This window comes from Phragmites australis, chromosome 1 (assembly GCF_958298935.1).
Source record: "Phragmites australis chromosome 1, lpPhrAust1.1, whole genome shotgun sequence".
NCBI lineage: Eukaryota > Viridiplantae > Streptophyta > Magnoliopsida > Poales > Poaceae > Phragmites > Phragmites australis.
Window position 1 is genome coordinate 32,421,603 of NC_084921.1, and position 15,151 is coordinate 32,436,753.

The window sequence follows — 15,151 nt, forward strand, 5'->3', positions numbered from 1 at the left end:
GAATTAGCGCTAGAACGTAGCGTCCGGACCATAAACTATATCTCATTCTCAAAAAAAAATATCTTGAAATATCACTTATCTAACATACATGCCAACAATAAAAAAAAAGTATACTATTATTTCGACTTATAACAACTATATATGATACATCTACAATAACAGAATATAATAAAAAAATATACATCTAATATTACTCTATGTTGTTCTAAAAGCCTAGGTCTAACAGTTATTTAAAAAACTAGATCTAATAACAGTACAACTATTCCTAAATTAGATCTGCTAACATTGCTCTAATATCACTAAATCCTAATTATGTTACTTAACCTATGTCCGAAACTAGAACTGATGGCTAACATATCTGGTTTATAAAATAATACTAAGATTAGGATCTTTACCTGCAACACGGATCGATTCCAACAAGGCTTTACCGCTCTTCCTCCCCTCTCCTCTCCTCTCCTTTCTTTCTCTTGTGCGTAAGTGGAAAGGTGTTGCTCATTGGAAGGATGATAGTTTTTCTATAGGCTCCGTGCGGCGCCATGGCCATTGTCGCTCATCCAGAGGGCAACAGGTTAGTGGCATCCGATGCCAAGTCGCTCAATTCATGGGTTTGGACTCGTTCTGCCGCCAATTTAACAGATGAACGGTCGACGGAGTATAGATATGCAAAATTTAAAAACAGACATATATATTTGTAAATTTTGAAAATAAAAAATATAAAAAAAATGGGTTACGGGCGAGCTTGGTAGGCCGCGTGCCCGGCTCCATCCTCGGCGCGTGGACAGACGGATTTCGTTCAGCCAAACCTATGAGTCGTAAGCGGAGCTGCCTCTGTGCTGCATGGGGCTCCTGCCGTGAAACTGTTTTCGGTCTTAAAAATCGCACGGACTCTCGCCAGTTGCCAGAGCGTTTACAACACAAAACTTGTGTGCCAATACTACTATTTATATATATGTTATGCCGGCTGCAACTCAGAGAGGAATTCCATCTTCCATCGGAGACCGGCCGGCCGCATCTGTTCTTACAACTGCTCGACCCGTCGGCCATGGACGCCGACGAAGAGCCGAGGCCAAGCTGCAGCTGTAAGGCCTCCCGCTGCATCCAGCGGTAAGGAAGGAATCGTCGAGCTTCTCTTACTGGTTCCTCTTCCTCCTCCTCCGCGTGGCTCACAGTCAGAACTGAGCTTCCTCTCTTGTCTCCTCGCCGTCGCATCGCAGCTACTGCAATTGCTTCGGCAGCAGGTGGTACTGCTCCGACACCTGCATATGCGAGGGCTGCCTGAACACCGAGGACAGGGAAGCCTTTGTGGAGGAGAGAGCCGAGCTGGTACTGAAGAAGAGGCCCGGCGCGTTCGGGTCCAAGATCGCTATCGTCGGAGACACGTCCAGCCAGGTAACGAGCGATTCTTGTATTCTCCACACGCTGTACATGTTCTCGTTCCTTGTTGTTGAGATCAAGGATTTGGCTTTGCTCCGACGCCAGGGAAAGCAACAGTGGAGGCACGTCAAGGGGTGCAACTGCCGCAGGTCCGAGTGCATGAAAATGTACTGCGAGTGCTTCAAGGTATATATGAAGATCATCGATCTCTGATCCTTTGCTTGCATGCTCCTGATGATTGTGTGTGTCGTTGCTACTGAACCCTCTTGCTTGGAATTGTGATTTTTGAAGAACAAAGTCGCGTGCACCGAGAGATGCCAGTGCGACGGGTGTGGCAACGGCCATGGAGCAAGGAACGACGGTGAGTGCGTCAGACATGTATTTTTCTTTATTTTTTCCTCCCGTGTTTGGGATTATTATTGTTTCTTTAATTTGATCTTGGATCTTTGGTGACTGCTGAAACAGATGCGAGACTGCTTCACAACAATGGCAATTCGGGCGGAAAATCTGACGACGGTTGTGGAACACCTGACGGTTCTAACGGGACATCGAATGAGACAGCGGTGGTTACAGACGAGAGCTCGCATTCCCCAACAGAGGCAGGCGTGACGGAAAACGCCGCAGCGTCTGGCAACCCTTGTGATCTTGATCCAGGTGTTCATGCATCCAAGTAAGTTTCATTGTCTTATCATTGTTGTCATTTGTCTGATGTGAATGCTACTCCTTGTACAGAAAAGATGTGAATTTTAAACTAGTTTGATTTTGTAACTTGACTCTTTTTCGAATAAAAGAATTTAGTAGCTGTAACAAAACCAATTTGATGGGTCAATCCTCTTGGTGATATGTTCGTCGCTGTTCATACTATAGCTTATTTCACTGGAATAGCATGGAAGATTATTGTCAAATCGACAAATGATGATGATAAACTACAGCATAGGGGCTGTGCCACTATCTTGATGTTGTGCTCCTTTCGTGCAGTGGTGATGGCCTTGGTGACATGCTCTTCGGTTTATCTTTTAGAAGGAAGTTACTCGCACCAGAATGCTCCTCCCCAAACACATCAGGGGCCTGTGCAGGCTGTGGCGCCTGACAATGCGACCTCCACGCCGCAGGGTCCCTCGAACCCTGACACTTGTGGCATCGACAATGACAGACAGAACGGTTTCAGTTGGAATTGAGCCTGATGAAGCTGGTCAACTTCAGAACATAGTTATTTTTGCATCTAGTGCTAGATACAGCCCCTATCTTCCTTGCAGTGAATTTAGTGATTTAGTCATGGTCTTTGCTCTGTGAAATACTTGAGCCTTGGAGATGTGATTAGGGCATATGGTTTCTTTCTGAACCTCTCTTTTGTCTTTTGATGGTTATGAATATGAGGATATCTGATTATGTTACAAACTGACAAGTAAAGGAATGAAGTGCAGTAAACTGATCCGGATCGAAAACAAAATACAACTAATGGGACTCAATAGCATTATTACGAATGCAACCAAACATGTAATACTGTATGTACTACATTACTGGCATCCTCTTTAGTGGTAACAGGGTACATTACCAGTAAACTAACATGATATGCAGCTGTGAGGAAATTAAAGCACATGGGGTTACAAGCTAACAAGCCATGACAGCTACAACTTCAATCATATGATGAGTGCTTATGAGTTCTGAAGGGTGTTAAAAAGGGAATTAATGAGCAAAAAAATTTCTTCCATTGATTCGTCAAATTGACATAGTTACTTGGCATGGTTTACATTCTCTGAGAAGCCCTCGCTGGTTTACTAGAGCTGGTCAAGGCAGGAGTCTCGACTCTTTTTTACAAGGCTTTGTTAGCCTCTTCTAACTCTGCATGCTTGAAATACAAAATAATCTCTATACCATTTACAGGATAGCTACTTAATCTAATTGATTTGCAGTGGATGTTACACAGCAGCTGTGCGTCCTCTTCCAATAAAAATGCAAAAAAAAAAAAAAAAACGGGCCTCTCGTTCTCATCTCTTCTGGAAGTTGAACTTCATGATGGCAAAACTGAACAAGAATGTGAAGATCACAACGAAGGCAACGTGCACCACCGCGACGACCCACAGGAAGTCGTGATGGAAGCCAAAGTAATCTTCGATAAAGTGTGCCACGGTTTGGTCCTTGTCTTCGCCCTTGAGGTTATGTTGGAGATCACCAAACTGGGAGGCAACCAATCCGTAGAACGTCCATGCAACTGGGCAGATCCAACTGTACCACCTCCACCAAACAGGAATTCTCTGAAGAAAAAGTTAAGTGCATCAGTCATATGAAAATGGTGAGGCGTTTAGTTCTGAAGGCAATAATAAGTAATTGAAAAAGAAGATGCAAAACCAACAGGAGGGTAACTTACAGGTCGAGGGATCAGATATCCTGAGAAGAGGTTCCATATGTTGTAGAATGCTGATGAGATGATAGCTGCTACGCTTTCGTTTGGTGTCAAGCCTACTGCCATCATCCCGTAGAATGTGAAATAGAGCAGTGTGAAGTACATGAAGAACAGGTACCAAAGGAACTTGGCAACAGTCCACTCAAATCCAATCATAGAATAGACTAGCACGCCATATATCACTGTCTGAACTAGGATGTACGGAAATTCAATCGCAACCTACAAAAGGACAAAGCGCAATTGTTAGGCTCTTGGGCCAAGAGGACTTCACAATGTTAACGAATATCTGTGCTCAACTGTCATTTCTGTTCAACTGCAAGTCTGAGTTAGATTTTAGGGCATTTCATCCTTTTCATTCATACATCCATGCACTTGGAACTAGAAAGGCAAAGAGTGTCCACTAGTTACCTGTCCAAATGCATACGGGAAAGCTGAATACATGCCAGCAGCTCTTTCTCGGTAAAAGACTGTTCGCTCCACCACCACCACTGGTTGAACAGTACCAGAGTTCTGCACTCCAATGTACAGAACTGCGGCATACATTGATCCCATGGCATTGAACAGATCCTGTCGTGTATTACTGCAACAGGACACGAGTAAGGCGCTAGAATCTACACAAAGTAGCTACTACTTATAGATAGAGGCAGAGAGAATAAAAGTTAGAAGACGTACGTTTTTCGTCCGAGGTCCCAGAACATGGTTCCAAACATTAGCGCAATGACGATGGTAAACAGTAATCTCACTGCTGTGTAGGATGGGTTCCTCCAATATGACAATTTCTGCTTCCACAAGCAAGCTAGGCATTGAGTAAAGATCGATGTAGAGTACTGTGTAGGGAAGTGGAGATCAGTAGAGCCAGGAGGTGGTGTGCTTAGCTCCTCTATGAGTTCCTTGTTCCTTCTGAAATAGAGAAACGAAAACCAGTTAGATTTATGATTCAAAGACACATCACATATCATCTGCTGTAGTTATGTGCATCAGAGTGGCATGCTGGGGCACTTACTGATATAATTCGGACTGCCTGTAGATTTCACTGAAATCAATCCCGAGCATCTCCTCCTGGGCACTAGAGGTCACTTCCAACATCCAAGTTGCTGGGTTATATCCATCCTTTATCTTACTAATGCCTTCAATAACCTGAATAAATAAACAATTTCATGTGATTTAGCAGGCAGCAGGTGTTAAAACATGCAGTAATAACAGTAACTTTTACTTTTCTTCTCACCTCAAAGTACTCAATCAGTTTTGAGGAATTCTGGCCTACTGGACCAACATATATCTCTTCTCCTCCTCTCTTCATTAGGAAAAGCTGTAATTCACACATAAATGACAACAACAGTCAATACATGACCTTATGTAATTAAGCTAAGTAAAATTACTCAAAAGAACAAAGAAGAATCAGTCACCTCATCAAATGCTTCAAATATGTCAATGCTTGGCTGGTGAATGGTGCAAACAACAGTCCTGCCAGTGTTGACAGTGTTCCTTACAGTCCTCATCACAATTGCAGCTGCCCGAGCATCAAGACCAGAGGTTGGCTCATCCATAAAAATGATTGAAGGGTTAGCGACAAGCTCCACAGCAATGGTTAGCCTCTTGCGTTGCTCAGTAGACAAGCCACTCACTCCAGGAAGCCCAACAAGTGCACCCCTCAATGATCTGAGCTCTACAAGATCCATGACCTCCTCGATGAACATCTGTTAGTTATCACAAAGTTCAGCAGATAAGATCTCAAATCAGCTGAGGACAAAAATTCAAGACCTGGTTATTTGCTTATATTCGTAAGTCTAACTAACCTTTCTTGTTTCTGAATCGACATCTGAAGGAAGCCGCAGCCTTGCAGAAAACACGAGTGACTCATATACTGTTACGTGTGGAGAATGAATATCATTTTGCTCACAGTATCCTGATATACGTGCAAAGGTCTCTTGCTTCTTTGGATAGCCTGAGATAGTGATATCTCCTTCAATGTAGCCTCCAGTTTTTCTGCCTGCTAATACATCCATCAGAGTGGTCTTTCCGGCACCACTAACACCCATCAATGCAGTAAGTACTCCTGGTCTGAAAGAACCACTAACACCCTTCAAAAGCAGCAGGCGGTCTTCTGTTACTCCTTGTGCTTTCATTGCCTGCGTGTAAAACAATATGATCAGGTACGCAATCTTGGGTACATAAACATTTTTGTGTACTCGAAGTTCATGGAAAGAAAGTTTACCTCGGGCATGTCCACTGAGTATCTTATGTTGTTAAAATTAAGTGACAATGGTGCAAATGGGAGTACCATTCCCTTCCTGCTCTGACTAGAATCCTCACTGCCAGTCACAGAGTTTTGGCCAACACTGTGGGACAACTCCAATTCCTGCCTTCTAGATTTATTTTCCTTATGTCCCTCAATGACTTCACCGGTTAAGTTGGCATGCTTTTCTTTCAATGCCTCTTCGGACATTGATCCGTGAGAGTCAGTTAATGCTGCCAAAAAAGGCAAGTAGCTACAGTTATTATCTTTATCTCACAAATGTTGATTTGATAATTCTTGAAGTTATAAATAAAAAAACTCTTATAAATATACTTACGACTCAAAACTGAAAGAGCTACAGTATAGAGCAGGTTAAAGAGGAGCGTATATCCAAGCAAGGCACCGAGCCCGATCCAATACCACTTAGATTCAGTAAAGATGCCACGAGATTTAAGAACACTAACTCCCACAGTCTCATTTGTTCCAGGAAGAATCTGTAACAAGCAAGTGCATGTTAGTTTTTCTGTTTTCAAAGTGGTTACTGTTATGAATAGCACTTGTATTCAATAATAACCCCGATTGGACAATATATAGAATACATGAGAGAGTACACAAAAAGGATTCTAATAACGAATGTGTACAAGACTCTACTGATGAATACGTAAAAGATAAGGATTCTATACTCCTAATAGTTAGTTCTATTGCTGGTCAAGAAACAGGATACTTACATTGCTCCAACTATGCCCTAGAAATTCATTTGTTGAAATAGCATTCTGTGCGTATGATAGCGGAGAGATCCAGTAACCCCAAATCCACCATTTCTTCACATCAGCTGGAAAAGAGGAAGATAGATCAAGATAAACATATAGTACATCCGTTCTCAAATAGATATTGTCCTAGAATACGTACAGTCAAACTTTATAAACTTTAACCACTAATATACATAAAATTATTAAGATTTAGCATATGAAAATGATAGTATTGAATTTGTCATGAAAAATACTTTAACGTCATCTAATTTTATCAACATTTACCAAAAGATAGTTGTCAAAAGTAACGGTTAAACATGCTTGTTAGAGACCATATCAATATCCTAAACGACAAGTAAAAGAGAACGGATGTAGTAGGCAACAACAACATTCAATACCATTAGTGTCAAGTAAAGATAGCAACTTTTTTATGTTAATCATGGCAAATCCAGTTACTTACGTCTTGCAAGGATAAAGCCACCCAGTGTCACGAAAGCCAACAGTGATAAAGGTCCAAAGGTGTGAGACACAACCATGTCTCTTCCAATTCCAGCAATGAAGCGGAAAAGTGCAGATGACATCTGATTCAGTACAAGGAGCAGCAGATACTGCTTAAAGAACCTGATCACAACAAACATTAAGACTTCAGAGAACAGATTTATTTATCGAGGAACATTCTATTTAATTACTTCCATGCAAAAAAGAATTAAATTTCACAAAAGGAGCATGTATTACGTGGATTCTTCAGTCATGAAGACATGTATTTCAGTGCATCTTACCTGCTCACACTGGGATCGAATCCAATGACATAGTATGTGGTGAATACATAAACTCCGACTTCAAAAAATGTGATAGGGATCTGAAGAATCCACGATGGTATGGTGTAGGCCCATGCAGGGAAGAAGAGAAGATCCCTCTGCTTGAAGAAAACAGGCAGTTTCATGACAGTCATGGCAAGCTCTGCGAAACCATTGAACATGATTGTGTCGAGGGCAAAGTAGAGTGCTCCCATGTAGATCATTCCATAAGTAGAATCACGGTGCATGTTCGTACGGAAAAATGTGGTCATCACGATAAATGCCATAAGAGTTAGCTGCAACAACGATGGAAAAGTTCAGATTAATGCCATCTAATATCCATCTTAATAATCAAATAAGCATACTAAAGATATAAACTTACATTAACAGCTTTGAAAATGTACATAAATGCATTCCTCTTCATGAGTAGAAGCTCTCTATCAATAGTGGCTTTGAGCAATTCCATCCTATTGACACCAAACTTTGAAGTAGCAAGAGCAGCAGGATGGCTGCGGGTCCTATCAAAGGGCTCTGAAAGTTCATTTTGTATGGACCGGCCCACGTGGAAGGTACGGAATTCATCAGCAAATTTCTTCACGGGTATAAAACGGTATGGCCTGTCCTGCCTATACCAATACTGCCCCTGGTCTTTCCTTGATGTCACCTTTTCATTTTGTGAAGATATATCAGTACAATCCATTTTTGAAAATCATAATCACCAAATGACATAGGAATTTATAGATGATGCACATACTTCCTGCAAGAAATCAGCAACACCCTTTCGTGCGGGGCATCTGAAGCCCATGAACTCAAAGAACTCGAGCACATTTTCACGGGGGCCCTGGTACACAACCTGCCCGTCAGAGAGGAGTATAATGTCATCAAATAAGTTGTATGTTTCAGGTGCTGGCTGGAGCAAGGAGATGACAGCAGTTCCACCAAGGATGTGGATGGTCTGCCTAAGGGAATTCACAATCTGGTATGTCGTTGAGCTGTCCAGTCCAGTGGATATCTCATCCATGAACAGAGCTCTTGCTGGACCAACAAGCATTTCACCTAAGCAGTGAAAATACATAAGACGATTAGAGTATTTTTTTAGAGTGACAATTTGAATTTAGAACGACTAAAAAATATCACTGTGATCATAGTCTTGGACGTGTATATCATTAGCCTATAATTTTGAACCAATAATTCCACACTTAACCTCCATCTTGCTGAAGATTGTTAATCATACCTGTTGTGACACGCTTCCGTTGTCCACCAGAAATACCCCTCAACATATCATTTCCTACCACCGTGTCAGCGCAGACCTCCAGTCCTAATATCTGCAGGTATATAGCCGAGCAGCAAGCATGAGATCTGGATCAGGTGATCAAAATCATCCTTGCCATGCTACAGTTAGATCCACAGCTAGCAGACTGTACCTTCAGTATGTAGTCTGTAACAATACTGGATTCTTGCCCACCAATAGCTGAGGCCTACAGGAGTTAATAAAGAAATAACCGTTACCTACTTGCAAATGAACATGTATAGGTATCAAGGACGTTCCTGTTGAATACTCACATAGATAGGTATCAAGGATAAAATGCTGTAATCTGAATAGCCTCACCTTCATATAGACATCAATATCATGATCCGGCTTGATGTTCGCTGCCTTTTCCCTTCTCGCCAACTCAATCAGCATTTCTAGAATAAGGAATACAACAAATCTTAGCACTTATCCCAGAGATGGCATACCCCATTCAATGGTCTCAAACAAGCCAACAATCAGGTGTGTACCGTATCTAGTACCAACACCTTGGCATCGTGCTGAGAAGGCCAAGGTCTCCCTCACGGTCATCTCCCCCATGTGGAGATCGTGTTGGCTGATGTACGCTGCAGTCCTTTGCGGGACAAACTCGTTCATCTCGTGGCCATTGTAGGTAACCTTACCGGAAACCTTGAGGTCCTTGTCAAGCTTCCCGGCCAACGCCAGAAGCAAGGTGGTCTTGCCTGAACCAGGAGGTCCCAGCAGCAAGGTCATCCTAGAACATGATCGTAGATGGTTAGCATCACGAGTTCCCACGACACGCAGAAAACGCCATTAGTATCGTTCATTTCCGCGGCACGGCATGAACATCCAGACGATGGTTTTACCTCCGGGGCTTGATGATCCCGCTGACGTCATGGAGGACGGTCATCGGCTGCTTCCTGCTGGGGAAGATGTGGAGCGTGTTCCCGATGGCCTGGGGAGGAAAAAAAAAGCACATAGCACACCTTAGCATACATAAATTATTTGTTTCGGTGAAGAATCACTCCGTCGCCGGCAACGAAGCGAGGAGGTCACCGGTACTTGAGCACGCACGCCTGGCGCTCGACCAAATGTCGCAGAGCCGCGGGGCCGGGGCGCAGCGAGCAGACGTCATGCCGGCGATTACGCGGTACGGTGTTCGGTGTATATGGAGATGTGGCGGTTAGGACAAGGATGGGAGCGACCGTGCAGGCGCGGCGGCTACAACCGGCGGGGGTAGCCGCGTCGGCCATGGGCGGTTGGTGGTAGAGAGGGCACGTGGGGGGAAACTCGGTTGGTTTTCTTTTTCTTTTTCAGATTTACTATGTTTCAATCGATTGAAATCGTAATTTTATTTTATTCGACTGTTTGTCCATCTAATCATATATCTGTTATTTGATTTGTATATAGTCAAAGATTTTTATCTGATATATACACGAAATTATATATATCCGTACTATAAAAAAAATCTATTCACTTGTGAATTAGTTTTTTTTCAACCGTTAGATCTTCATCTAACGGTGGTTGTTATCGAGTGAAGTATATCCTTATTTTCAATCGATTGAAAATTAGTAACTCCTTTTTTTTTACGGAGACGATTGAAGAGTCAATTGATTTTTTCCCCACCGTAAAGATTTGGCTTCGCTTATTTATCTCCTAGTCATTAACTCATAGTATTACATATTTTATTAACCTGAGTAGTATCATAATTAAAATATCAATTTTTTTATAGCAAATCATCAATTTATTTATCGGATGGAGAGGTAGATAAAAAGCTGCTGTGGGCCTGGTCCGTCGTTGCTGGCAAAAATTTGTGCTTTTGTTGGGCTCCACGACGGCTGTTCTTTTTCTTTCCTTTTTTCGAAACAAGGTTATTTTTCTTTTCTGAAGGAAAGTTCAAGCTCCTCTAAAAAGATCAGGCATACGGCGGCTCCTGCTCTGTTTCTACTTTCTAATGGAGGGAAGAATGTCAAAAGCGACACATATTCCTAATACAGCTACGGCAGGACACTGGTCGTTGGTTGAGTGTGGTGGACCAGCTGCCTCCCTGGGTGTTGCCGCCGAAATGTTTGAAGAATGGTGCCACGCGCGCATGTTTGGTGGTGTCGGAGCTAAAACTGCGTGTTTAAATGAGAGAATTGCATAAACGTAATCTAGTTGATTGTATTTTGATGAAATGTAATTCTAGCTCATATGTTACTAACACAGGTGTTTCACATATCAGTAAAAAAAATAGTATTTCATCAGAGCATTAAATAACCGGATTGCATTTCGTCAATTTTCCCTATTTAAATGAGCAACGTTTAAGGATATATGCAGGTAAATTTTTAAAACTTTAACCCCTAATATATGTAAAATATTAAGATTTATCATATAAAAATGATATTAATAGATTCGTAATGGAAAATACTTTCAAAATTATTATATTTCCAGTAACATTAGATAATAAATACTTAGAAAAACAATATCAAATATATGCATTAGAGACTTCAGATACGAGTAAAAAAAGAACCTCGAAGTTAGTATTTTCTACCAATATGGTGATGTTAATTATATATCCTGCCCCTTCATTCCCACGAGGCAAATTAATGGAACTGCTGTTACCGATCAAACATTTGATGAGCATAAGCGCGCAAGTAGCCATGAAAAAAATTAAGAAATGGGGTAGCGCTTAGCTGCTGCCCGACCGGCCCTACCGTGGCTCATCAAAAAAAAAAATTGCAATCTTGTTTCCTCCATCGGCTCATCGACCGACGATGGCCGGTTGGATATGATTGAAGGCACGGTTGCTCACCTCGATGGTGTTGGTGACGGAGTTGAGGAGCGTGGGGAGGCCGCGGTTGCCAACGTGCACGTTCGCCTCCACCTCTAGGTTCTCGAACCGCACCTCGATGGTCGGGTAGTCGATGCCCACCCGGTCCATGCGCTCCTTTAGCTTGAGGAGGAACCGCTCGTGGTCGTCGTCGGCGGCGCGGATGAGCCGCTCGATGAGGGCCCGCGACTCGCGCGCGCCCAGCCGCCCGACGTCCACCTCCACCTTCTCCCCGCCCTCGTCCGGCGCCAGGATGCCCCGCCGCACGCGGTCGTACGTGGGGAGCCGCTCCAGCGCCGCCCACCGCAGGGCCTCCTCGTCGTCCTCCTCGTCGTGGAACCGCGACGACGACCGCGAGAACACGTCGTCCCCGCGGCGCCACAGCGAGCTGTCCCGCTGCAGGCTCGCCATCCGGTGTATCTCTCGATCCATCCTGCTGATATCCTCGACTAGCTAGCTATCACCTTCAGTTTTGCAGCAAAAACACTGAGCAAACACTAATCACAGCTTGATTCTTGCTTCTCTCGCAAACTCTTGCACTGCCCTAGAAGGCCAGCTAGAACAACTCTTTCTTCGAGCTGCCTTGCCGGCCTCTGGGTAGGTAGGCTTCGGCTCTGTCTAGCTCTGAATGTGTTCAGCTTGCAGGAGGAGAAGAAGCTGCTATTATATATGGAAGCCATGGCTGCGAAGTTGGTGAGGACCAGAGTACTTTATATGCATTGACCATGACTCTCTCTCACACACACGTATTGAGCTACTCCAATACGTGTGTTTTTACCTGACCGCGCAAGAGAGCTTCCTGCCTGACATCACCGCTGAGTTTGTCTTCTCCCTACCCCGAGAGCATGCATGCTCGGAGAAGCTGTCAAGATGCACCCCGGCCTCACCGGCTCAAAGGAGGACTTGTATATTCGAAGCGGCTGCTTCCTTCTGCCTGCGTTCAATGTGTCCGTTCCTTGCAGCGGTCGCTGATCGACTACTAGTCGTCGTCTACTACTTACTATTATATATCGCTGCACCATCATCCTTCGCCAGTTGCACCAGTTAAGCAAAACTCTGTCCGGCTATGATGCGTGGCGAGAGCCACGTGCGTCAACGCAAGCATTGACCGCCTTCGGGGAGAACAGAGGAACATTGGCCAGTAAGACCATCCCAACCATTTTCTTTTTATTTTGTTTCTTTTTTATTCTCTTTTCTATTTTTATTTTTTATTTTTCTTCGTCTTTAATAGTTTCCTTTCGAAAAGATTTGTAAAAAAAAGAAAATCTTATCCTGAAAGGAATAACTTTGAAAAATGAGAGAGAAACCGTTGGTACGTTAAAAGAAACAAAAATTACTTCGCGAAGCGATTCTGAATCACGAAGGGAATCCGTTAAGTATGGTCTAAAGATAATCGTGACCATCCGATTGTAGCCAACTGAAAAGATATACTCCCTCAATTTTCTTTTATAAGGCGTGCGCGCCTTTCAAAATTCAAACTCTATAATATTTGACAAACAGTTAGGCTAACAATACACAGCCTTTGTGATACAGATTTGATATCATTGGATTCATATTTGAATTAATGCACTTTCTTATGACCATAATTTTATTATTATGAGCATTGTAGTATAAGAAAAAATAGTGGTCAAAGTTTTTTAAGACCGTGCCTTGCATTTCCAAATGGAGGGAGTATATTTTTTGTGAGTGAATTTCCGTTTGTATTGATTGCTCGGTTGCTTGCGTTGGGTTTACTCAGGTAGTTTTCGTGTCACTCTCGTCTCAGAAATTAATGTTTAGATTGTCTGGACTACTGTATGTTGTTATAAATATCAGCGAAGGTTGCGGTCAAATTGGTGTATTAGAAGAGCATTTTGATATGTTCTCTTCCTCAGTTCGACTCGCTTTTTTACTTGACAACGATGTAGCCTGCTTGTCTGTACTTATAGACAACTGCACAGTTGCGCCAAGTACCAGTCCGGTGTCGCTTTCTTCCGGATATTAGACGATTTAGCTCGTATATATTTGTCATCGCCAATTGAAAATTGCTGGTAATAGTGTAGGATACTTGCACTTAATTATCATTTCTTCTTTTGAAGATATTATATTTTAGATGCTTTTGAAGATATCTTTTGCTAATGAATAATGCATGTTATTCAAGCCGGTATAGTTTTTGTCACTGGCCGGCTTCCAGTGTTCCTTACATTTGTGAGTTTAAATATACAGTTTGGTAATTAGTTTGTTCGGTCGTCTGACTAGATATCTAACAGTAAAGTTCACTCCAAGTAAAAAAGCAATAGTAGTGCTGTCAAATTTTTATTAGCAATTAAAATGTGGAATTTTGTAGAGAAGCATCCAACACCGAAAGTCGGTATTGCCAGTTGGACATAAAAACTAGCCATTAACCACAATTTATATGGATGAAAAACACTCCACCGTTCTCGCTTAGTCCACCAAAATGGTCAGATCCATGCGGTGTTCGACTAAATTTTCACATCATGCAGTAGTTAAAGAACAGGTTCAGAAAACCTATAGGACATGTCCAGCTCCCGTTAGGCCTTTCTGATTAAGGCTGTGTTTAGTTTTTTTTTTTAAGATCGTCGGGCCCCCTTCATGAGGGCTTTTTTTAGTTTTTGATGGGACGTGCATCCCGCGTATCCCCTGGTTTGAATGCGGGTGGCTTGGGACGTCACTACCAGCCAAGCTAAGGCTTGAATGCTAAGGTTGTGTTTAGTTGGCATAAGGTTTTTAGCTTTTGGCTGATAAGCTAGCTTCTGGCTGATGGTTTTTTACTTGATTTTTTAATAAATTTTTAGTTTCTTAGCATGCTAAAAATCAGAAAAATTTCTTTCAACTAGCTTCTCTGCTTTTAGTTTATTTTCTCATAAATCAGGTTTTCAGCTTTTCATAAACCAGCATCTCAGCAGCCTGTTTGGTTGGGCTTCTGGCTTCTAAAGCGCATAAAAGCTCTCATGAGGCCTTTCTGATTAAGCATGCCAGAGGTGGTCTTTTCTTGTTTAAATTTTTTATACCAGTTTATCCCAATCCGCTAATCATGTTCTATAATGTTCGATGAATTATAGGAATTGTCAGTTTTCAGAAAACCGAGGAGGGTGGGGACATCTCGGTTAGGTTTTCTGAACAGATCCAGAGTCTCAACAAGCATAGATAAATCCAGATAAGGTCAAAATGTATGTGCACATAAATTGCACAATGCTTGTCATGGACAGCTACTTGCCTAAATTTATACTCCCTCTTTTAACTTCAGTTATCCCTATGGCAACCAATAATATTTGAGAAGAAACCTACCGCAGGCATTGTGTGCGTGTAACTTGCCCTTTATCAAACACGCGAGCTGTGAATTCCAGTAGAATGGCTGTGTTGACAGACGAATTAGTACTAATCCATACGTGTCGTTCGGACAAGATGATGATGTATTCAAATTAACTTCCTCTCCTCCAGTGGTCTCAATCTGTACAAATTTCTACTGCAATGAGATCATCAGTTTGGATAGATATGCTTAGAAAAAA

At 42.5% G+C, this 15,151-nt stretch overlaps 2 protein-coding genes across 4 annotated transcripts; one reads left to right on the plus strand and one right to left on the minus strand.

The window, feature by feature from the left end:
* The first annotated feature begins 913 nt into the window (after positions 1 to 913).
* Positions 914 to 2,823, plus strand: LOC133915594 (uncharacterized). The gene is made up of 6 exons (XM_062358809.1): positions 914 to 1,104; positions 1,215 to 1,389; positions 1,480 to 1,560; positions 1,666 to 1,735; positions 1,840 to 2,044; positions 2,353 to 2,823. Exons 1-6 carry the CDS (start codon positions 950 to 952, stop codon positions 2,462 to 2,464), a joined length of 798 nt encoding a protein of 265 aa, XP_062214793.1. The 5' UTR covers positions 914 to 949; the 3' UTR covers positions 2,465 to 2,823.
* Positions 2,824 to 3,060: 237 nt separating this feature from the next.
* LOC133915571 (ABC transporter G family member 37-like) lies at positions 3,061 to 12,294 on the minus strand. Of its 3 annotated transcripts, none has more exons than XM_062358786.1 (21): positions 11,625 to 12,294; positions 9,697 to 9,785; positions 9,340 to 9,584; positions 9,170 to 9,246; positions 8,985 to 9,038; positions 8,795 to 8,885; positions 8,315 to 8,616; positions 7,943 to 8,224; positions 7,543 to 7,856; positions 7,224 to 7,384; positions 6,743 to 6,846; positions 6,352 to 6,508; positions 5,994 to 6,247; positions 5,575 to 5,907; positions 5,185 to 5,475; positions 5,004 to 5,087; positions 4,782 to 4,915; positions 4,451 to 4,678; positions 4,187 to 4,358; positions 3,743 to 3,997; positions 3,061 to 3,629 (listed from the first exon to the last, which is right to left on the minus strand). In XM_062358786.1, the coding sequence occupies exons 1-21, from the start codon at positions 12,072 to 12,074 to the stop codon at positions 3,363 to 3,365; spliced, it is 4,344 nt and encodes a 1,447-aa protein (XP_062214770.1). In that variant the 5' UTR covers positions 12,075 to 12,294; the 3' UTR covers positions 3,061 to 3,362. The 3 variants fall into 3 exon arrangements, with proteins under 3 accessions (XP_062214770.1, XP_062214784.1, XP_062214779.1); XM_062358800.1 differs by lacking the exon at positions 11,625 to 12,294 and adding an exon at positions 9,893 to 10,170; XM_062358795.1 differs by lacking the exon at positions 11,625 to 12,294 and adding an exon at positions 9,887 to 10,170.
* Positions 12,295 to 15,151: the final 2,857 nt, after the last annotated feature.

Excerpts from the sequence above, each read along its gene's own strand:
- LOC133915571 (XM_062358786.1), bottom strand. The coding sequence starts at position 12,074 with ATGGATCGAGAGATACACCGGATGGCGAGCCTGCAGCGGGACAGCTCG. Across the intron at positions 7,385-7,542 it reads TTCGATCCCAGTGTGAGCAG|GTTCTTTAAGCAGTATCTGC; the intron begins GTAAGATGCACT and ends TGTTGTGATCAG. Across the intron at positions 6,509-6,742 it reads TAGGGCATAGTTGGAGCAAT|ATTCTTCCTGGAACAAATGA; the intron begins GTAAGTATCCTG and ends TGCTTGTTACAG.
- LOC133915594 (XM_062358809.1), top strand. The coding sequence starts at position 950 with ATGTTATGCCGGCTGCAACTCAGAGAGGAATTCCATCTTCCATCGGAG. Across the intron at positions 1,561-1,665 it reads TGTACTGCGAGTGCTTCAAG|AACAAAGTCGCGTGCACCGA; the intron begins GTATATATGAAG and ends TGATTTTTGAAG. Across the intron at positions 1,736-1,839 it reads CCATGGAGCAAGGAACGACG|ATGCGAGACTGCTTCACAAC; the intron begins GTGAGTGCGTCA and ends CTGCTGAAACAG.